The following is a 24,577-nucleotide window of genomic DNA, read 5'->3' as shown; positions in this document are numbered from 1 at the left end:
TTCTAGCTTTATCTCCATGCTCCCTTCTGTCCCTGCACTTAATCCCTCACCAACAAACTCTTCCCATCTGCCTACTTCATACCATCCTGTGGTCAAATCTTTTTCATTCTACAATGAGCAAGCCCCCTCCTTTACCACTGAATTTCTTGAAAAAGCAGTCCGTACTGTCCTAATGCCCTTGTCTTGCCTTTCACGTGCTATTCAACCCACTGTAGTAACCCATCTTCTTCTTACTCTATCAAAACATGTCTCAAATCACCAAAAGCGTTTTAATTGCAGTGACTTCTTGTCAGGTACCAGCTGGATGGCAATGATTGCCAATTCCACTTTGATGTCCTGCAGGCAACTCAACTCAACACGATAAAACTGAGCCCTCATATCCCTTGGAAGGGATAGCCCTCATCCCTTGGAAGCCCTCATCCCCACCTCAGTTAGGGGTAATTCCATGCATACCATCACACTTTAGAGCATCAGCTTTTCCCTCGCCTTCTCTCTAGCCCAGATCCAGACTTCCAGGCCTCTCTGCAGCCTCGCTTCATCTCATGCCCAGCCACCTTTCACACGTGTGATGGACTAACTTCCCTCTGCCTGAAATATCCATCCTACTGACTCTGAATGAGTAATGTCTACTATGTCTTGAGAGCCCAGCTCCAAGCAGCTCTGCCGAGAGGTCTTTCCTACACACTCTGCCCATCTCCCCATGTGTGTGCTCATGGTGCTTTGCTCATAGGAACAGAAGAGGTCCCATCCCACTGCACTGGAGCTGGTCGCGTCTGCCTCGCTTAGTGAACTGGGAGCGCCTTACGTAGTCTTTTTCAGTTTTGTATCTATACCTGGAAAACTGTTCTGAACCCTTGAAGTTGTTCAGAAAAGGTTAACTTTCCTAAAGGAACAGATGTGTTTCTTGTTTCTAAAGTCTGTAAAAGACGCTAAGTCTCTGACACCTACCGCTTTAGAGCAGACACTTTTTTAGGAGATTTCTTTTTCAGTTTAGGCAGGGATCGATCTTGTTCAAACCCCTCATTGTCTAAGAGTTGCCTCATGGCGATGTTGGCGAGCTGCTCCATTAACTTGAAGGTCTCATTGATGTTGAGGAATACGGAGAAGAAATGTTCGCTGGACCTTGTGCTCACTTTGATCATGTCAGGCAGAAGCAGCGTGGCGTTCTTCTCGAGCTGAGTGATGTCCACCCACCGGATAACCAGCTTGGCTGAGCACAGGGAACAGGGTTGGGTCAACACACAGCTGCTCAAAATCCTTTCGAGATACAGGAAACTAACAACCCTGCCCCCCAATTTCACTGACCTCCTTTGAGTTTATGTGCCCATGTTTATCATTGTTCTGTTTGTTAGTTTTAACAGACAAACCTGGACCACAAAAATTCTGAGTTACAATTATTACGGATTTAAGTCCACGTCTACTAAATGAATTATACCTTTGGTGAGTCTTTACTACTTCATAACTAATTTCGTTACAACCGTTGAGCCAAAAATGATTGAATTCAATTGTTAAGTCATCACAAAATAGTGCCGGCGCAGTTACAACTACAGATTTATTATTGTTGATGTTTGGATGTGGTTTATGCGTTCAGGGCAGGCAAACCTCAGTAGACTTTCAAAAGCTTCCCTCTGAAATTCTAGAGAACTCACCTTCCCTTCCCATCAGAAAAGAATAAAAGCAAAGGTGGTTGATACTGAGGTACATCCAACCCTGTCGGGGAACCTTCCCCTTCCAGTAGCTGCAAGAGTAATAGTTGACGAGTTTCTCTTCCTCGGGCATTCCAAACAGCCGATGGAACTTCACGACGGCTTCCTTGAACTTCTCTGTGTCATCATCTCCCTTCACATCATTGGTTTTGTTATACTCTGCAATGATGCCCTAAGAAGCGACAAAGCACAAAACGCACAACTGGTGTCACTATGACTAGAGCTGCTTTGCCCCTATCTTGTACATAACTGGAAAGGAACAAAAAATTTCTAAGGCCAGAGTTCAAAAAAATTGAATTCTTTTCAAAGCCAACTCCCCAATTCTAAGCCAATTAACAAGCAGCATTTATGTCCTAAAAGATTTCCAAAGAGCAATATAGATTTTAATATCTGTTTATTGGTACTAATCACGTTTTTAAGTTCACTTAGAATGAAGCCCATAGTTTTCTTTTACACATGAGGAGATGAAGAGATTTTGCTAGTTCTACTACTTTTCCTAGCTTATCATGATAGACTTATCCCAAAGGTCAACCAACGTCTGCCTTTCTCAAAAACTCAATGAGGGGCTTCCCCGGTGGTCCAGGGGTTAAGAATCCGCCTTCCAGGGTTTCCCTGCTGGCACAGTGGTTAAGATTCCTCCTACCAATGCAGGGGACATGGCTTTGAGCCCCAGTCTGGGAAGATCCCACATGCCGCGGAGCAACTAAGCCTGTGTGCTACAACTACTGAGCCTGTGCTCTAGAGCCTGACAGCCACAACTGCTGAAGCCCGCGCACCTAGAGCCTGTGCTCCACAACGAGAAGCCACTGCAATGAGAAGCCCTTGCACTGAAACGAAGAGTAGCCCCCGCTTGCTGCAACTAGAGAAAGCCCGCACACAACAACGAAGACCCAACACAGCCAAAAATAAAATAAATTAAAAAAAAAAAAAAGAGGATCCGCCTTCCAATGCAGGGGACTCAGGTTCGATCCCTGGTCAGGGAACTAAGATCCCACATGCTGCAGGGCAACTAAGCCCGCACACTGCAACTACTGAGCCCATGTGTTCTGGAGCCCTCGCGCCGCAACAAAAGATCCTGTGTGCTACAACTAAGCAACTAAGACCCGACACAGCCAAAAAATAAATATTTTTAAAATAAATAAAAGAATGACATTGGGACTTCCCTGGTGCCCCAGTGGTTAAGACTTCACGCTCCCAATGCAGGGGGCCCGAGTTTGATCCCTGGTCAGGGAACTAGATCCTGCGTGCAGCAACTAAGACCCAGCGCAGCCAAATAAATAAGAAAACAAAAACTCAATGAAATTTCATCATGAATGGAAAGAGAGGAAGAAAGACCAAAACACATGCCACTAACTGACATTGGCCACAGACCCACTGTCTCAGGGCCATGAATGACATCAGGCAACATAGATAAAAGGAAAAAGCCACCATCTGAGCAGAAATGGGGTGAATATTGGAGCAAAAATTAGAGTAGACACACAACCTTTAGTCAGTTGCACAGGAAATAAAATATATACACGGCATGTGACTGGCTTAATCTACTATTTAATCATTATAGTAGCTTGAGAGGCTGTTTCATTGTTACCCAGTTCCTTCATAATTCCCTGAAAAGTGGCTCCTACCTATATCCCTTGACAGAAAACGCTCCTTGGAATTCCACCTTGACGTTGTAATCACCAAATACCTCTCACCTCATCTCCATTTTCTCTGATCACAAGGTAGCTAGAAAAGCATGAGCTTTTGAGCATGAAAGTCTTGGGTTTCGATCCCAAAGGTGTCACTGCATGTCTGTGTGAATTTGGGCAACTTCTCAGGTTCTCCTTGACATGACTGAGCCCTCTGTATCCCAAGGATAGAAAACTGAAATTGCCTCATACCTAGAATTCCTGCCTCTGGGCTCTTACGCTCCCAGTATATGCTGGATACTCCCTATAAATTTATCTTCCTAAAACTTATTTAAAATCTACAAAATTCTTATTATCAAAATTCTGTTTCCCTATAATCACCATATAAAATCTAAAATTCTATACCATGCACGTTGTTGATCCAACCAACACTGCAACCTTTGCTCTCATTGTACTACATCTGACAAGATTCCCAATTGTTTTCTTCTGCCTTAGTCAACCTAAGGCACACTCAGGGCCTGAATGTGTCATTTTTGTGCTTTTCTACCTTCTTGCCTGTGGTCCTGCCATTCTGAGTGCCTAAAATCTAGAATCAGACTGTTGTCTGTTTCACTAATCCTACCTAGTCTCAAAGTCTGGTCTAATTCCCACCTCCTTATGAATCCTTCTCCCAGCTATGACTGTCCTTCCTCACATTAAGTACTTTTGATTCTCTCTGCCTGATGTATTGAAATTTATTTTTCAATACATATAATGTCCTGAATTTTATTTTCACTGCCAGACCTTCCACCCTAGTTGCCAGCAGTTGTGGTACTAAGGAGTGATGGTGGGAGGGAGGGGAAGGAGGGCTTTAGTCTTCCATTATCTCCATCACCACTCAATTCTAGTAAAAAAACAGACTATGTAAACACTATAACAGCAAACACAACCCAAGACAAGTCTCCAGCCTATTCTTCTAATAAGAAGTCAACTTTAGCCCCTTTACATAGTCCAGGAATTATCACAATGGCTTCGCAACTGGCATGCCATCAGGCATCTTTCCACACTGTGATATATTTTGTATGGCTACACGCATTCCCACCTTTAAAATGTCCACAAGTTATCAGTGTAAGAGGGAAAAAGTCCAATCTGCATCTCATGCCATAAAACCCCTTTCTTGATCTGCCCAAATCAACCTATCCAGGCTCAGTATAAATATCCTCTGTGAAACTAACCCAATCCCAAATGAGGACTTGCATTCTCATCTCTGTGTTCTCTTTATACGTTGGCTGAAAGTATTTTGTTTATATGTCCCTCGACCACTAAATATACATTTCAAAAACAAATATAATGCCTCGAACAGTTTTTACCACCAGTATCTAGCAACTAAAAGACATTTAATAAAAGATTATTAAAAGGGTAGGGCTTCCCTGGTGGTGCAGTGGTTAAGAATCTGCCTGCCAGTGCAGGGGACACAGGTGTCAGCCCTGGTCCGGGAAGATCCCACATGCCACAGGGCAGCTAAGCCCGTGCGCCACAACTACTGAGCCTGCGCTCTAAAGCCGGCGAGCCACAACTACTGAAGCCTGCGCACCTAGAGCCTGTGCCCTGCAACAAGAGAAGCCACGGCAATGAGAAGCCCGTGCACCGCAACAAAGAGTAGCCCCCGCTCATTGCAAGTAGAAGGCCCGCACGCGGCAACGAAGAGCCAATGCAGCCAAGAATAAATAAAATAAATAAAAATTTAAGAAAAGTTTAAAAGGGTATATGTTGTTTTTCCAAATTAGCATGTATCTTAAGGGGCCATATCTTAGTCTTTATTGTGTCCTGCAGAGTCACAGATTTCTAAGTCTAAAATTGTTTGAGTTAGCAAAATTAACTTGGAAAGCTAAGTACCAAGTTGCTGACTCCTGTTCTTTTGTCATATGGGAGGACTGAATGGCTGGCATCGGTAGTAGCAATGTACTTCCCTGAGAGTATCTAAGGTACGGTTGTTTCCTCTAATTACTTTTGGTGCTACTCCACTGAGAGAATAGAGATGTTGGCTTTGATGGAGGCCAGGGGAGACCCATTTTGGACCTCGGCTGCTTTGAGGGTGAGCAGGCTTTGGTAGTGTGCTATCCTATGGAGCTGTAGACAGCCAGGAGGCAGCATGAGGGCACTGGACCTCTGGGTGGGGAGGAGAAGAAGCCACTTCAGAGAGAAGAGGGATGGAAACACCTTTGCCAGTTGGCACACACATCTACAGCCTATGTGACATTTCAAAGTTATCAGTGCCTTCAGACGGGGAGCCAAAAATATGTAAGAATGAAAAGAAGAAATAAATAAATGAATAGATGAAAGGGACTGAATGAGAACCACTAATAAGAAGTAGCAGTTGGGGGGCTTCCCTGGTGGCGCAGTGGTCGAGAGTCCGCCTGCCAATGCAGGGGACGCGGGTTCGTGCCCCGGTCTGGGAGGATCCCGCGTGCCGGGAGCGGCTGGGCCCATGGGCCATGGCCGCTGAGCCTGCAGATCCGGAGCCTGTGCTCCGCAACGGAAGAGGTCACAACAGTGAGAGGCCCGCGTACCACAAAAAAAAAAAGAAAAAAAAAAATTAGTACAGTAGAAGAAATAAAATAAAAATTGATCAGTCTGTAGAATTTTAATGAGAAACACTGTTGGATCACTTCCTAGAATTCCTCCTTAACCTAGATTTAAAGAAAGGCTTCTATGACTGAATATCCAGATGCTATAATAGAAAAAATTGATGATTTTGACCAAATAAAAATGTAAACTTTGCCTGGTGAAAATTATCATGAGCCAAGTCAAATGACAAACATACATCATTGATACAGGGCTAACAGGCTTTGTATAAAAAGAACGTTTATGGGCTTCCCTGGTGGCGCAGTGGTTGAGAGTCTGCCTGCTGATGCAGGGGACACGGGTTTGTGCCCCGGTCTGGGAAGATCCCACATGCTGTGGAACAGCTGGGCCCGTGAGCCATGGCCGCTGAGCCTGCGCGTCCGGAGCCTGTGCTCCGCAACGGGAGAGGGCACAACAGTGAGAGGCCTGCGTACCGCAAAAAAAAAAAAAAAAAAAAACTTTAAAAAATATGTATATATTTATTTATTTATTTGGCTGCACCGGGTCTTAGCTGTGGCACGTGGGATCCTCATTGCCGAGTGCGGGATCTTCAGCTGCGGCATGCGGGCTCCTAGTTGTGGTATGCGGGATCCAGTTCCCCGACCTGGGATCAAACCTGGGCCCCCTGCACTGGGAGCGCAGAGTCTTAGCCACTGGACCACCAGGGAAGTCCCAAGAGCTTTTAAAAATTAAACAAAAATAAGACCAAAGTCTCAGAGAAAAATAGGTAAAAGACATGAACAGTCTACAAACAGGGTTATAAAAACAGCCCTTAAACATAAGAAAAGATGTTTAACTTCACTCATAAATGAGATAAATACAAATTAAAACAATACTAAAACAAGCGTGCCACGGAGCAGCTAGAGCCCATGCACCACAACTACTGAGCCTGCGCTCTATAGCCCGCGAGCCGCAACTACTGAGCCCACACGCCACAACTACTGAAGTCCAAGCACCTAGAGCCCGTGCTCCCCAACGAGAAGCCACCACAATGAGAAGCCCGTGCACCACAATGAACAGTAGCCCCCGCTCGCCACAACTAGAGAAAGCCCGTGCGCAGCAACGAAGGCCCAACACAGTCGAAAATAAATAAATTAATTAATTAAAGAAAAAAAAAGGCAAATGCAGAGGAGCATATATACAGGGAGCCTTATGTATAAGAATTAAAGAGAAGTAAGAAAAATACATATATTTGGCCTATTTTTACAAAAAGAAACACAGGAAGGATAAGCCAGAATAGCAATGAGACTGGTTAACTACGAGGGGTTGCGGGGAGAAGGGTAGCAAGGATGCAGGAGGAGGTAACACTTTTTGAGGAATTTTGACTTTTGGAAGCATGTTAATATCTTCTGTATTCAAAAAAAAATAAAATTAAACTCTCAATGTCAGGAAGAAGAAAGAGCCTAAAATGAAAAGCAAACTGAAACAAATGGCCGATTCCAGGCCTGGGTCAGGGAAGGTGCCAGATGAGTCTGGAACACCCCGTTAGACCAGGGTAGGAAGCGCTCAAAAGCGTAGTGGGAGCAAGTCATAAGGACAAAGGAGGCTTTTTTTTTTTTTTTCTTTTTTAGTGTGGTAAAAAAAGATCCAGATATCTTTAGCCTTTCTGTACCATATAAAATTAAGAAGCCAAAAGTATATAAACTTAAACTTATGCTTAATAATGAATGTTTCAGGGCTTCCCTGGTGGCACAGCGGTTAAGAATCCGCCTGCCAATGCAGGGGACACGGGTTCGAGTCCTGGTCTGGGAAGATCCCACATGCCACCGAGCAACTAAGCCCGAGAGCCACAACTACTGAGCCTGTGCTCTGGAGCCAACGAGCCACAACTACTGAGCCCACGAGCCACAACTACTGAAGCCCACATGCCTAGAGCCCATGCTCCGCAACAAGAGAAGCCACCGCAATGAGAAGCCCGTGCACCGCAAGAAAGAGTAGCCCCTCCTCGCCGCAACTAGAGAAAGCCTGCACACAGCAACAAAGACCCAATGCAGCCAAAAATAATAAATAAATTAATTAATTAATTAAAAATATACAATGAATGTTTCAATATTTTATCTTAGTTAGAAAAGGAGGCAATTGATAGGGGCTCTAACCAAATCTGGGAGAGGGTGAGTACCAAAATAAGCCCAGCAATGAAACAGAAGCTACTGAAAAACACAGGAAGCCACAAGTCCATATCAATAATAAACAGATAAAAAGGTAAATAGAGGGAGGGCTCTTGCTTAGAGTGGAAGTGCCAACTACTAAATGTGAGGGAACACTGGAGTTGGAAAATCGTCATTTTGTAAACCATCACAACAAAGATTGGTTCAACAGAAAAAATCACTGATGGATGCTAAAGCAAGGGAGAAATGTTGATAAAGAGCAGGATATTTCTGGAACCTTAAAGTGTCTTCCTACAGAAAATTGCAAGGGTAAAATTAGTAACTCTCCAGGGGAGAAACTGGCTAGCGCTTTGCTGGGTTTATATCACCAATGGGTGGTGGACGGGTGTCACGTGCCTCCAGAAAAGACACTCTGGAAAGGACACAGGATCACTTACAAAGTGTCTCATCCAGAAATGCATAATCTGAAGCAAAGCATGCAGGGACATCTGACAAAACCCCAAATGAAAAATGTCCTATGAAAAAAACAACCATACACTTAGAAACAGTAATGTCATAAAAGACAAAGAAAGGCAATTGAATGATCCAGACTGAAGGAGACAAAAAACTAATCCAGTAGCTTCCTAGACTGGATCTTGCATTGGAATGGAAAAAAATGTTATACATGACATTATTGGGTCATTTAACAAAATTGGAATATGTGCCAACTATTATAGTATTCATATTAAATTTACTGCAGGCGATAACTGTTGTTAACACTGTTGTTATTTAATAGAAGAGCTCTGTTCTTAGAAATATACACTGAAGCATCTGGAGGAAATTCCTCTAAAATAGAGTAATGGAGCCTACAAATAATAAAGTAAACGGGATAAATTGTTAACAACAGGGGAATATGGGTAAAGGGTCTACAGGTGTGTTTTATACAATTTTTATTTTTGCAACTTTTCTGTGTTTGAAATTCTTTCCAGTGAAAAGGTTTTTTTTTTAAAAAAAGATTCCATGTTAATAAACCACTACCTGTATTTTTCCTCTCACAAATGTGGTGATATCGTTCTCATTTTCAAAGATGGAAAGTGTCTGCAGCAGATTCTGCTCAAGCCATTCCCAGTGTTCGGTGATTTCTTTTCTGGAACCACCTGTACGAATGTAAAATGATAATAATAAATGTCAGCAAGTAAAAGATACTTTAAAAACCAGGCTCACTTCATCCATGTGCAGTGCCATGAAAGGAGAATACTGTTCCCACCAGCTCTGCCTCCAAATGCTTTCTCTCCTTCAGAAGGGACACACAGAAGATGCTGAAGGATGTAGAAACCCAACGAGTAAGTACTGTGTTATGGTCACGTCTGATTGGGTGAGTCCAGAAACTTTTTGGACAGTCTTTCAGAGTAGAAGGCAGCAACGTTTCTCCTGTTCACTTTCTGGATTTAGCCCTATCCCCTTTTCTCCCCCGAGGACCTGCACTTTTCAGGGTAACGCAGATCTTGTAGGATACTAGGTTACAGCTGTTAAGTTGCAACAATATGAGGGCTCTGGTATGTCACTGGAGAGCTGATGTAACCACCTCCTATAATGGGCAAAAAATGATCCTCACTCCTTTCAATTATGAATGAGATGTGAAAATGGACTATCGCTAGGGAATAGCAGCCTGGCTCTCACCAGCACAGTTGCCCTGAATTGTAACGGGATGAGGTCATCCTCATAGCCTCCATCCAAATCAGAAAGCAGAAGCATAAGTCACCTCGCCTGGCAGCTTCCAAACTGAAACAGCCTCAGCCTCGTAGCATAGATAACCTGGCACCCTTCTCTCTACTCACAAATGCAGGGCATAACAGGGATGCCAACACAACGTGTTTGTCAAGACTGTAATAAATTGCCTTCCTTTTAAAAATTTTTTTTCTTGCTCTGGGATCATTAATGATCCTGCAGAAGAACAGTGTGTTAGAAATCATCCATATCATATACATAAATTCAGAATTAAAGAATGATTCACCCCTTCAGATGTCTCCTTAGATTTCCAACTTAACTTTTAATTGATTTCTTAAAAATGGCTTCTCTCTGTTCTTTGTCACCAGCAATTCAAAATATCTCAGAATCTCACTCTCGTTCCTGACTGGGAAAGGTCGAAGATACAAATGTGTCCACAATGATACTCAGACCTGTGAGGAACAGAACTAAAATCTCTTGGAGAATAAGAGGCAGGTTTGAGGGGTTTCAGATCCGCTGATCGAGGAAAGGCAAAACCAAACCAAACCAAACCAAACCCACGTTCATTTTCTTTTACTTCAAGCTTAAGCACCAAAAATTGCCTACATGGAATGCTTCTGTAGAGGATGAAGAGCAAATTTCTGAGGGGAGAGGCAGCCCTACGGAAACACGAAAGAAGAGATTGTCTGGAGCTCTTCACAGGCACTTTCCATGGCTCACTCTTTCGGGGCCATAGTCAACCACATGGAAAAGCAATCAATGACTCAGTACTACGTTGTCATGACAAGAGGTAGAACTCAGGATACCTGGGTTCCCCTCCCTCTCTGCCACCAGCCAGTTGGGTGCCTTTAGACAGTTTGCTTCATCTCTCTCTGTCTCAAACTCTTTACATGTAACATGGAGACAGATAAAAATACCCAACCCCTTACTCATATCAGAGCAATGCTGTAAAAAAAAAATCACACGGAATAATGTCTATAGATACACTTTGGCAAGTAGAAAACACTGTTCAGATGCAAAGTACAATGCCCATTTGGAATACTTAGGGAATGAGTCAGCCAGAGAGCTTTAAACATTTTAGACTTTAAAATTTTAAATAGGGATTGGAAAATTTTCTAAAGCATATCGCACCCTTCCTTGTCTGTAAACAGGTCACTCCCATCACCAGCTGTGACTGGCTGTGATACAGAGCCCAGTCCAGAGTGAATGCCAGCCACGTGCCCTCCAACCGCTGTCCCATCTGTACCTACTGGCAACAGTCAGATGTTCACACCTCAGGACAGAGGCACTTCCGGCCACCCAAGGGACCGCAGGATTTCTGCAGACCCACTGGGCACAATTCCCAGCCTCTGATTTTGCTTCCCCTCCGCCCCTGCCTATGTTGATCGCAGATGTGCCTTCCAGAGGCCGGTTTGCACACATCCCTTGGCTCAGCCGGGGCAGTCTGGCTGTTGACTGGTATCCCACCATGTGCTACCCTTTACCAGGTGATCACACCAGGTACTTGACCTTGGAGTCCCTGTTATACTGGTGGTGGAATCTAACCACAAGTCAACCTCACTGTTCCTTGGTTATCCTGGACAGAAAAGCCCATCGGCTACAAGACCCAGGGCAGACTAGGTGTGCCCTCACCTTTGCACACACTGCCTTCGGGTTTTTTTGTGCTTATTCATACAGGTCCACCCCCCCCATCACCCCCCAACACACACACACACACACACACACACACACACACACAGTACATGCACTCATTCAACAAACATTCACTCGTACCTCCGATTTTCATGGTTATTACATGAAGGTCTATAGGGCTGATCCCCGTCTTCAAGTAGCCATCTCAGCATACTTGTATCGAAGTTCAGGTTTACTACTCACATTGTCCCCCCCTCCCCAACTGCCTTCTCTGTTGCCCCAAGACCTCGTCCTCTTCACCTGCCCCACTGTCCGTCATTTCCACAATCTCCACCTGCCACCACCTAACACGACTACCAGCTCTTTTCTCTACTTCTCATTGCCTGGGATGTAGATCCCCACGTTTCTGTCTGTAAATCCCCTCCCTCCACTGCTGCTGTTGTGTTGCTTCTCTGCTATCCTCCATCTCCTGTTGCTTCTCCCACACTTGTCACTGTCACATGAAAAGGCTGGCCTTTTGGAGTCATCACCAGCGGCTCACAGCTCCCATGTATAGGAGAGGCGCTGGGATGTCAAAGCTCAGTATCTTTAGGTTTTCAACTGTTTCAGTTTGCTGGGCGCTTTGGGACCACTCCTATGCTACCAAAGAGGTTTCAGAGGTTTCTTCTGGTTATATCCAGATCTAAGATTCCAAAGTTACAGAAGACTGGGGTGTAGATAAGGAAGAACTTTGCATACCATTATAAGAAACCATTAGCACCATAACTGAGGAAAGAAAAAGACACAATGCCATCAGCCAATGGTAGTTTCAAGAATTAACTATGGATTCCGATCTATACCCAACAGATACTTTTCAGGGAGAGAAATGTAAATGTACGTTTTACGTTTATATTTACTGTGCAAATGTACCATATTCTCTGAACACTTTCCTAAATGCACAAAAAATGAGGACAGGTGTTCAAAGCTCCAGACTCTGGAGACGGGAAGCATGAGGATACCTAAAAGGCAGGGCTGGATTCCCTCCTCCAGCAGACAAGACACATTCTGAAGATGCCAATCTAGTAAAAATTATCTCTGAAAGCAGGTGTCCACTTCTCATCCCAGAACAAACAGAAAGTCCACGGTACCTCTCAGAGATCACAGAGCAAACATCCTGCTAACAGTTCAAGAGCAACTGACACTTTGGCCGGACTACCCTTTAGGAACCAGCAAAACTCCAAAAGAAACATGTTGGGATCCTCAATGTTCCTTATAAATGGCTCTTTCATTTCTCAAGAAAATAAGTACAAGTGCTGTCATATTTAAGCGCCTGGAATTTTCCTTTTGTTACTGTGTGAAGTGAGATAACACAAAGCTCTTTTGCCACGACTCTGAAAAGGGGGCTGGTCTATTTACCCAACAGTTTGAGCAAAATGTGGTAGGCCTCAGAAGAGAAAGGAAGGACTTGGCAGTCAACTTTCTGGAAAGGCTGCATTTACAGAGATACAGCAGGAAAAACAAGCCGACCCGACTGTGCAATCAGCTGAAACAACAAAGAAAGCTGTGTCGGGTATGAGACGCCTTCAGGAAATCCAAGGTAAAGCTTTCTGCTGTGGGAAAAACCAGATCAACACTTGAGGGGGCTTAAGGGTATTTAGAAATTAATTTTGGAAAAATGAGAATCTTTATCATTTGCGGTGTTGCGTTTTGTTTTGTTTTCAGAATACTAGCCACAGGCCCTGTGTGTATACCTGGGCAAAACTTAAAGACTATCTAAGATGATGGAAAATACTAAGTCAGCCTAGTCTAATTTCTCATCTGGGTTGCGATGTACCTTAAAGTGCATGAAGTCCACAAAGAAGCATTAAAAGCGGACCCACAAAATTGATTCTACTGTATCTGGCCTCTGAGGATTAAGAACAAAGGCTTACAGACCCACTGATAGCTATTCAGTGGATATTTTTTTTGTGATGCATGATTAATAATAATACAATTTGGCCCTGGGACTGCAGCACTGACTTAAAAACCTGAATTCCAGAATATCTAAGATGGTAAATTCCTACCGATCAAGAGAGTGTGTATGTAATAAAAAAAAAAAAAAAAAAAAAGAGTGTGTGTATGCACACAGGTAGGTATATATTTGTGTGTACAAGCAAAAATAATAACCTCTTGTGACACAGCAGAAAACAAAACAAAGCAAAACAAACCCACTAAACCTCCCAGAGATTAAAATGCAACCAATCCAGTATTTTCACATACTGGAATAGGCTGCTTGGATCCCAGAGCTATCCAGTCCTCAAATGAATAGTACTTGAAGCTACTTAAATAAAGGGAACCATCTATTTTATGGCCTTAGCCACATACAAACTTAGCCCCAAAGATGATAATTTTGAAATGTAAATACTAAATAAAGTCAAGGGCAGTAACCAATACACTGGAGTGACACCTGCTGTCCCTGTAGGATTTACAAAGCCACCACTGTACTCTCTATACCCAGAAAAAGGACAAACTTGTATTTGGAGAGGGCAAGAGATACAACGCCCCCAAATGTGGTGATTTGAACAGTTTTAGAAACAAAAGGGGGATTCGTGTTTTAAAAATCCACATCCAACTGAAGCTACAATTTTAAACAGGTTAAACAGTGATAATGAAGTGTTTTCTATTACTTATTCGTGCTGGTTTAACCAAGGCCCAGCGCCATGCTTTCACTATAGACACGCAAGCTCACAGCAATCCTACAAGTAGGTCCAATCACACTCCTTTTATAGATGAGGAAACTGAGGTTTCCACGTTTCTATGAAATCAAATGCAGAGTTTTCTGCCTCCGTAACCTACACTCTTAATTGCTGCACAGTAGCCCCTCCTGACATATTTTAGACGTGTGGTAAGTATGCATAGAGGTTAGATCCTCTGCAGTAATAAGGGGCCTGATTATCAGGGAGACAATATTACCTAATGGCTCAGACCACAGACTTTGATGTCAAAAAAGTACACCTGGGTTCCAATCCTACCGTGCCACATACTATCTCTGTGAGCACAGAGAAGTTAACTTAAACCTCTCTGCGCTCCAGATTCCTCATCTGTAACACGTAGGTAACAACACTTACCACAGCAGCTTGTGCTAGAGATTAAGGAAGATAATACACGTAAAGTCCTTAGCACAGGTCTGGAACATACAAAGCACTAAATAAACAGTTACTTTGCTATTATCATCATAAGCAGCAGGACGCAAAGATCTCCTCTTGAAATGTGACGCAGAAGACATTTCTAACTTCTGAGGTCAGAGCACTAAGAACCCAGCTGCCGAACTGTTGCCAGACCGCATGTTCAGCACAAATCTCTCTGGCCCTGACACTATTATGTTTTGATTGAAAAGCGAATGTATGACTGAAGTAAAGCAGGCCTTTGCTTGAACAATCCTTGTATAACTATAAGCTTCTTACAGAACTCTGCTTATAATCTCTTACAGGTCACAAGCTTATAATCTCTTACAGGTCACAACAGTATGCTCGTAGCTTTATAATCACTTTGAGAAAAGAGAGGCCCAGGTAACTCATCCAACCTTGGCAGGAACAATTAGTGGCTGATGTCGTTATTTTGTATACTTTACTTAAATGCCAAGGTCCTCTCCTACCCTGATGGATAGAATGCAAATGGCTATCTTTCTGGAGGGCAGTCAGGCTAATGACGCTAAAAGGCTCACACACATGCATATTCTTTGACTCAGCGTATCTACTTCTATAAATTTATCCTGAGGTGATAATTAAAGTAATGGGGAAATATTTTGTTCAGAGGATATTCACTAAGGTTTTTCAAAATGCAGTTAACATTAGGGGAAAAAAACCTTAGATTTCCAAAAAAATAGCACGTAAGTTAGATAACTTACATTATAAACACAGTAAAATATTATCTACCTATTAAAATTGACATTATAGACATGTATTTCTTGACATAGAAAATCTATACATATGTGTATATACAGACACATATATATATGTGTATAGACATATATCTGTATAGACACACACACATATATATAAAGTCTGGAAGGTGAAGATTTATAATGTGGTATTATTGTTTTTTAATATTTTATTTTCTTTGCTTATCTACATTTTCTAATTTCCTGCAATAAACATGATTGCTTAAAGAAAAAAGGCACGTTCTTTTTTTTTTTATGCTGCTGTGTTCCCAAGGATACAAGAATAGTTCTTGAGGTACACAGACCAAGAAAGGATGAAAAAACACTGACCAACCTCTACATTAGGTATATCTCATGTGGAAGGCAACTAAATCACCCACCATTTCGCTATCTAGTGTAGAGAAAGAGCAGAAGCAGAACAAACTAGCAACCTTTCATTAAACTCATGGTCTTACCAGCTGCCAACTAAAAGAATGTTTAATCATAAAAGCCAGGATGGTGCCGCTTAAAAAGGACAGGGCTGGGAGTGGGGAGGCCTGAGAACTTGATCTCAGCCCTGCACTGACTCGCTATAACTAGTAATGGGAACTTGGGCACTTCACTTTGCCCCTGTACCCCGTCACAGTCTGAGTGTTGGACAAGGCGGTGGCTAATCTATCTTTCAGTTCTGAAAATGAATGCCTATCTAGGCCCAGATGAGATTCTAAGATGGTGAAGAAAAGGGAAATTAATCAATGGGCAGGGGAATCGAGGTACCATTCAGGGCTGTGTTATCAGTGAGGTGTCCATCAAGCACACACCCTCCACCCCGTTTCCTTTATCAGTCCTGTTGGAAGGTCAGATGTATCCAGAGGGAACCGTCAACATTCCCTTCTATCTTTCCAACCGTAACTCTTTTGTCCCAGAGCCCTTTAAGTAATGTCCTTGGAACTACCTGCATTTCTATGTGCCCATATTCTCATGAGGCTGTATAACCCTCCTTATTGTTTGAACCTTCCAGTTCTTCTAATGGGGAGAGCCAAATAGGTTGCTGTCTACTTAAGTACCTTGAAGCTCGAGGGGTGCAAAGGACTGGGCTCTCTCCTGCCTCTGGGGTACCAATGCCAAAACACCAGCTGTTGGGGAAATGCCTGCAGCTGTCTAGTGCCCTCGTGAGAGCACAGCTGTGAAATACTCAATTACTGGTGGGAGAGAGGCAGAATTGTCAGAGTATAAGCAGCTCAACAAAGCAGACTGGACCAATTCCTATGGTACTACTTCCTTCATGTTCTTAGAAATGGCAGGGAATTCCCTGGCAGTCCAATGGTTAGGACTCAGTGCTTTCATTGCCGTGGGTTTGATCCCTGGTCGGGGAACTAAGATCCCGCAGGCTGTGTGGCGTGGCCAAAAATAAATAAATTAAACTAAATTAAAAATTAAAAAAAAATAAAAGAAAGAAATGGCAAAACCGATACTTTACCGCACAAACCACTGAAGAAAATGCAAGTCCGTAGGCTGGAATTGATGGCACAGTGGAATATCCACCAAAGAGACCGATGGCTTCATTTTGGGTAGCAGTGCAAAGGAAGAGTCATTACTTAGGCAGGGATTTGGCTCCCCTTCCCAATTAAAGGTCTCAGTGCCAAAGAAACATAAAAATCAATTCCTTCAAACCAATCTGGATACAGATGATAGAAGATAATAAAAAGAAGCATCTGAAAATAATGTTTCACCAAAGAACTCTTGGTTTTTGTTCCCCTCTTCTTTCTGTATGGTTCATACTGTTAAGGGCTGGGTGATTACTATATTGGGGGTAAGTTAGACTAGGTGCAAAACTAGGTCCTGCCTGGCTTCGTGTGGCTCAAGTCTAAGGCAATCATACGACTAGGATTTACCACTAAGTCTACTGTTCTCGTACAGAAAGTGGCCTAGGTGAAGACATTGATGCTAGATGTGCCCTTAGTTCAATTTACACAAAGCAAAGATTCACAAGGCCCATGGCATAAAACAAAGGTTTTGCAAAGCTATGGATTCTACAGGGCAGTGAGTTGGACATCCAATTTTCTGCTGAAGCTTCTCTTACAGCAACGATTCATGAAACTAGAGCAAATTACAAAGCCCTTGCCATACTGTCCCACCAAATACCAACTTTGTAGTTTACAAAACAACATTTAAAATTACAAACCGAAAGGTCAGCCTATCAAAGAATCCTTTTTAAGGTAGCAGCTTCCGCTCTTAAAATCTTCTCATGAAAGGGAGCCAGGCACTTGGGTTTCAGAGAGAAATTGATAAGAAGGAACAATTAGTGGGTGAATGGGACTTTCACAATGGTTGTCACTTCCGTGGTGTCTCCTACAAGGAAAGTCTGGAGCTGTCTCTGCGTGTAATCAATATATATACAAAAGCTAAAAGCACTCTGGGTTTATTATAATGAGATCATACACTTGTGATAGGCATCACTTACTGGGAAAACAAAAGTACATCTCTTTGAGGTATAAATTATGACATCAGCAATTACTACCCAGTGTTCCTTAGCCTTGGCTTGGCAAATAACTCAGGAATAACTCGGCTTTGTAACTCTGGGCTCTTCCCCACAGGAGCTTTCATAGGAGCCTCTGCTTGGCTCTTGTAGAGCCTCTACAAATTGGCACTCGCCACTGGCACTTGCCAACTACCTCTACGAGTATTAAATCCTGTGCTACTGCAGCTGCTGGCTTTCAACACCCCCTGAAAGGAGTTCAGGGTGGAGATCAGAAAGTAGGCACTCTGTGCTCTGGGAAAAACTGGCGGAACAGGTCTTCAGATAGATATTCTCAGGAGCCGATTTTATGAGCCCAATTCTTGCATCTCCTCATATCTAGAAAAGCACTAAAATCCTTCATGGTGATGTCTGCTCCTTGTGACTAGCAATAACCTTCACAAGACTGGCAGAAACCTTCTTCAAAAAAATATGTGTTGATTGCGTGTACTCCCCCTTCACAAAAATCACATCTTTACTGACCTTCCCCCTGCCTCTTTGGAGCAGTTTCTCAGACCTACCTGAAATGCTGTCTCCCGGGCTATAGTCCTCATTTTGCCCCCAATAAAACTTAACTCGCAACACTCACGTTGCGTACTTTTTTAAAGTCGACAGTAGAATGGCAAAGCCCCGGAAACAAAGTGAGGAGTAGTGATGTCAGGTAACAGGGGAGAAAAAAAGGATGGGCTGAGGGGGTGGGGAAAAAAAGAGTCACAGGTAGAAACCAGCTTGTCATAGCCCCATACATGTGCATTGATCTGGGAAGGCCCAGGAGACCCAAGGGCTCTGAGGACCTCCAGGCTGCACAGGTTCTCAAAAGCCTCCAGGCAAAAGTGATGAAAGTGCTGGAAGGTGAGTAAGAGTGTCAAATCCTCATTAAGTCCAGGGGCGTTGGCGGTTCTGCCTGATTTCTAATCTCCTTTCTCTTTCTTCACTTGCTGGCTCCCCTGTCTATTTTAACACCATTCTACATTGTTCGCCAACTAAAGGTGACATTTTCCCAACCAACTTCCACAGGGCACCTCCCCTTCTACAGTAGCCATTGGGTGTTTCCCTTTGTGCTGAATGAACCGCACAGAAGGCTGGAACTCTATCTTACATTGGGTTACACTGATAAGTCTGTCTTCCTCAGGGTCCCAGCCTCTCTCTTCCTTTATCCTTTATCCCCTTCACTCCTGGGTGGTTTTCTCCCTGCCCACTCCAGATGCCATTCCTTCATTCAGTGGAATGCATAAATGCTGATTCATTTCATTGTTTCTCATGGAGCTATTTGCATCTGAACCAGAATAACTTTAAAGGGATACAACTACAATATTAGAATTTCGGTGTTACTGAATCCTTGAGGGTGCATTGCTAGGGCGCCAGAGCCTTCCAGCAGCCTAAAATCACACCCACATAACTCCCCCTACCCTTGTAGAAGGCCGGCCAAGATTCCTGTCTTTAGTTGGAAGCCCCACCATCCAATGGCACTGTATGGTACTTGTTCACACTGGGCTAGAACTGAGTATTTCCTTGTATTCTCGAAAGCAGGGGCCGGATCTAATTATCTTTATATCTTTAGATCCCAGCATGATACTTCTTACCAAGCAGAGATCAATTTAAAAACTGAATAAAGTCAACTGAAAGAGCCCCCAATGGCCAAAGCTGGAATCATTTGAGCAACAAAATAAAGTTGTATTGGATTGTAGCCCAAAGTACAAAGTAAATACCCATGAGTCCACAGTGATAAAAATAATTGAATAAAACTCCCCACTCTGTAAATGTGGGCTGTGCACGGCGACTTCCTTCCAAGGAGGACAGTATGGGAAGGGGAAAGAAAGAGCAACTTGACAGTGGAGAAACCTGAGAAACACTGCTCCAGCCAGGTGATCAAAAACATCGTCGGTCATCAATCATCTGGACACTAGGTGCCCTTGCTTGACATAACCTGATGAGAAAAGCACTTCATCTCTGTGATCGTCGCACAAAAATACACCATCGCAGCCTAATCATGAGAAAAACATCAGACAAATTCCAACAGAGGGACATTCTACAATATACCTGACCATGATCCTTCAGAAGTCGCAGAGTCATCGAGAACAAGGAAAGTCTGAGTAACTCCTACAGCCAAGAGGAGATTAAAGAGATACATCAACTAAATATAAAATGGTACACTGACTGGGATCCTGGAACAGAAAAGGGACATCAGGTAAAAACTAAGGAAATCTAAACAAATGAAGGGCTCCAGTAGCCATGTATTCGTATCGGTTCATCCATTGGAACAAATGTTCCGTCCTAAGGTTTTAATCATAGGGGAAACTATGTGTGTGGAGGGTATTTGACTGCTTTCCAAACTCTCTGTTCAACTTTCCTGTAAATCTAAAACTGTTCTAAAGAATAAAATCTATTAATTAAAAAAAATCAAGTGGAGGCGAAAAAATGAAAAGAAAAAAGGTAAGTGTTCAGTGCCCTTGCTCTTCCTATGGTTATTTGAAAAGCCACATGCAAACAAATAACTAAAAAAATCTTAGCCACTTTGGACTGGCGGTTCTTGTGAGAGATCCGATAACAGCATGACTGTTTACCACCATCCCAGCACATTATTACAGGTTATCATCAGGAGAAATAAACAATCCCTACTCAGTAGGAAGGACTGCACTGGGATAAGTAAGTATGACTTAGTCCACCCAGGACTCCATCATTTCCCAGCTTCCCTGAAGACAGGCTGGGGCCATGTGACTAGTTCTAGCCAATGGGGTGTGAGTGGAAGTGGTGGCACTTCTGGGTCAAGCAAGCGAAACACAGGTGTGCCTCCACCTCCCGCACTTTCCTTGTAAGTTGACCTTGGAGCCTTTGTGCTCTAGAGGGTGTTACTGCAGATGGAGATGGCCACAGGATCCAAACAAGACTTCACCAGAGTTAGAAAGAAACCTTTATTGTGTTAAGCACTGAGGTTTAGGGTTCATCTGTCGAAAGGGCTAGGGTTACTTACCCTAAAATACGAAGTGATTGCATCTCACAATTAAATGTTCCTTCCCTTCTGACAGAAAGTTGTTAATCATAACTTTTTTCCATATTTCCAAACACTGCACTTACCACAGGCAATGGTCCAATAGACCAAAGAATCTGGAGTCTGGTACAGGATGCGGTAAGGAGAAACCCGGGCACTGGAGTCCAACACGACATCAAGGGTGCCCACCAGGAGGCCTGAGGGCAGAAAAGGGGCAGAAATGAGTAAGGGTTTCCTCTAAATCCCCAGAGGCAGCAGTGTGGACACTCCCCTTCCGGGGCACCTGCCAACAAGCCCTCTCCCACCGCATCCCACCTGGACAAAACTTTCCTCTCAGACGTGATGATGGTGACTCTACGTTACTTGTTCCACCCACCTCCAAGAGACACTGCACAAGCTAAAAGAGTGTTGGTTTCAGAAACAAAACCAGCAAAGCTCCTAGCTCAGTCCCTGGCACACGGTAGTATTAATAAATGCCTGTTCCAAACAAAAGAAATAAGGTATTAAGCGCTGATATCCTGGGGTCTCTGCTTTACCTACATTACACCCAATGTGTATTATTTTCTCCCCTCTAGCATCCTAGAAACAAATCCTTAATTTGAGGAACTTGACAAAGCCACAGGTATCAGTGACGTACACCTGAGTCTGTGTACCAGGCTGCCCCATGTACTATTTTCGTGCGCCTCATTTTTCTTTTGTATTGAGAAGGTACAGTTCAGCTCAGCAATAAGTGCCTACTATGTTCAAGGCAAACCCTGTGGGCACGAAGTTGAATAAGACAGAGTCCCTAAGGCATTTATAATCCAGTAGGGGTGAGGGCCAAGCAGTATTTTAGGGCTGCATTTAGAAGTGAACAGGGCTGTGAAACAAGCATTTCTCCATCTCAACGGCACAGTCCTTTGCCATTTGTCACATCAATTGTTATAAGCAGAGATGCTTGAAGCCTGGTCTACACTCAGCTCTGCAAAGATGTAGTAGTTAGGCTGAGGGTCAGGAAAAGTACTGTGGTAGCACGAAGTTGAGTTCTTCCAATTGACAACCTCAGTGATCTTGCCAGGTCCTGGGGGAAACTTACTCACATCATCCAAGTCGAGGCAAGCTGGAACGTTCAACAAACGAACTTAGCAATTTATGTGTGAGAAACACAAACGTCCAGTGTACTGACGCTCACTTAAGAAGAGGCAGTGCCTTCTCTTGCCAGGACTGCAAATTCTCTTATAACCACCTTTCAGCCAACATCCCCCCTCCAGGAAGATGTGCCTCCTTTACCTGCACCGAGCTGGGATTAGACACCAAACATTTTCTATACTATTCTAAAATTACACGGATACACACACACACACACACACACATTCTACAAAGTCAAATAAACAGGATTCCTTGCTTGGCAGGATGAATCTAAAAGACTTCCATAAAGTAAATGCCCATAATTACTCTAAAGTCAGATGCAACCCAGCATAGAGCAGGGTTTGGACTCAGAAGGACCAGTTAGGAACTGTGGCTAGTTGAATAATCTTAGGACATTTTTTTCCAATGTCTTGGTGTTCACAAAATGGAAAATCATATGATGTAAAATGGAAATGATATGATGATTACAAGATTTTTTGTTGTTGCTGTTTTGTTTTGTTTTGTTGTGTTTTGGCCATGCCGTGCGCCACGTGGGATCTTAGTTCCCTGACCAGGGATCCAACCCATGCCCGCCCCTGAAGTGGAAGCACGGAGGCAACTACTGGACCACTAGGGAAGTCCCACAAGATTGTTCTTAAAGACTGAATACAATAAGGTTTGGGGGCAAGAGGCTGGTTGGAAGGAGGGGCTAGGCAACCTCTCTAGAACATGCCAAGACCTTCCTTTCTTTAATTTTACTTTTACTTAGATTGCATGGTTATTAAGGGTGGCTTTGGTGTGGAACTGATGGTAGCTGAGGCCGGGAGTGGGGGGAGGTAAAGGCCGCCAGCCTCCCTTGCTCTGCCACAGCTCTGTCCTGGCTCTGACTCTGTTATGACCAGGTCTGGGGCCCATGGACAGGCCATTTAACTTCTCGTGGCTTTCATTTCCTCATTTGTAAAGTGGTTGTAATAGCACTTGCCTTCCCGAACCTGGGGTCAAGCAAGAAGCCTAGGGCAGGTTAACATGGGGCAGCCCTACAGTTGTCCTTTTGGTCTTTGTCTAAGGCCAGGAATCCACTTGGGTTCACGGCAGACCACAGCGACCATTAGCTGACCTGCATACTCCAGGAAAAAGAAACTTTCGCTAAAGGGTAAATGAATTCATTTGTTTGCTCTGGCCTGTATGAAATACATCAAAAATCAAATATTTAGAGTCTGCAGAGTTTTCCAAGGAGTTGTCTTCCATATACTACCACACAAGTGTGCATTTTTGTTTTCTCTACAGTGAGTCGGATTTACCGCAAAGACCTCTAATTACTCTTCAATTATCTGAAGATGGTAGAGTGTATTAATAGGGAAAGCAGAAGAGCGCTAGCTAAACTGGACTGCCCTCTGTGTTAACTAGAAATACAAAGACATGTGAAATACAAATTCATCCCTCATAACAACCGAATGTTGGTAATACTTCCCTCTTCTTGAATCAAAATACTGGAAGTATCACATTCGTTGTTTCTAGGGCATACAAACTTCATCCCGGGATTAAGGAGTCACAGCCAAGGATTAGCCTCTGTGGTTTAATGAGCCTCTAAAGGAGTGTCAGGGTAGGTATAGATTCTTCCAAGGGCGAGCGCAGCTCACTGGGTAGGGCAACCGACAAGAGGCAGTCCGGGTTCTGGAGTTCTTTAGTCCTGGCTCTGCCAACTCCCAGACCCAACCTCTGCGAGCCTCAGTTTCCCAATCTTTCACGTCTCACTAGACTTCTGTACTCTGTAACACCAAGGAGCAAAGACCTCTGAAACGGTCCAACCCTATCTGCACATCTTGACCACCACAAATGTCCCCAACTATAATCCATCTCCACCATCCATTAACCTAATTAACAAAACCTCCGGTAAAGAAGTACCTTCTTTACTCAGAGGTAAAGAAAACTGAGTGGCTTCGAGGAGAGTCCCCTGGAGTGAGGACTTCTGATAACATGCTAGCTCAGCAACCCTGAGCACGCATCCACGAAGATTTAGATGAACACTAACAGGCTCATCCATATTTACCACAGGCTCCATGCTGAAATATTTGAAAGTAAATTATAGACAGTATAATACTGGGATACTCACATTAGGTGCATGTACAATTAAAAACATTTTGTAAAAGTCCTTTGAAAACTTACGGCCCTGGATATCCCAACAGAAAGTAATGTCGTGAATTGAGACTCATAGCTGGTCAAATCAATAAATACATTCTTCCATTCACTTTGTAGCACTGACCAGGATTTTCCCTCCACCTGGAATGTTGTGCTTGCCCGTCAATGACCACTTCTCACCAGCTCAAATGACAAACTCCTAATTATCTCACACCACCTCTTTCTAACCCTGATCTCCCTCTGAGTTCTGCTTCTGTAATACCCACTGCATTTATCTAAAATTACACATACATTTTGCCTTGTTCCGTTTCTTCTCCTCTTTCCAGACTGGGAGCTCCATGATGGCAAGGTCTGACTGATTGCTTTGGACCCCTAGACCCCGCACTTTGCTTGGAGCACAGTGAGCCCTGAACACACGTCTGATGAAAGGACAAGTTAGGTATGTTTAGAAAACCTAAATAATAAGTTATTACTGTGCTGCTGTCTAATCTCTATTGAGACAAGGAGTCGAGACTCTGGAAAAGAGAAAATACTCCTCCTATACCCTCTGCCTACACTGAATACT

General features: G+C 43.5%; 1 protein-coding gene across 6 annotated transcripts in view; it reads right to left on the bottom strand.

Moving 5' to 3' along the window:
* The window catches only part of TBC1D9 (TBC1 domain family member 9), a 115,654-nt gene that overhangs the window by 45,055 nt on the left and 46,022 nt on the right, over positions 1-24,577 (bottom strand). For 3 of the 6 annotated variants that reach the window (XM_089912425.1, XM_089912426.1, XM_089912429.1), the window contains exons 2-6: positions 20,853-20,963; positions 19,818-19,877; positions 9,061-9,179; positions 1,650-1,878; positions 949-1,210 (exon numbers count right to left, since the gene is read on the bottom strand). In XM_089912425.1, the coding sequence (XP_089768551.1) occupies positions 949-1,210; positions 1,650-1,878; positions 9,061-9,179; positions 19,818-19,877; positions 20,853-20,963 (781 nt within the window). The remainder of the gene's footprint in view (positions 1-948; positions 1,211-1,649; positions 1,879-9,060; positions 9,180-19,817; positions 19,878-20,852; positions 20,964-24,577) is intronic. The other 3 variants (XM_089912427.1, XM_022582465.3, XM_089912428.1) reach the window with 2 other exon arrangements.

This window comes from Delphinapterus leucas, chromosome 5 (assembly GCF_059928025.1).
Source record: "Delphinapterus leucas isolate spDelLeu-1000000601 "Yukka" chromosome 5, BTC_Dleu_Yukka2, whole genome shotgun sequence".
Classification (NCBI taxonomy): domain Eukaryota; kingdom Metazoa; phylum Chordata; class Mammalia; order Artiodactyla; family Monodontidae; genus Delphinapterus; species Delphinapterus leucas.
The sequence above is the reverse complement of the archived record's forward strand: the minus strand, read 5'-3'. Positions and strand labels throughout refer to the sequence as shown.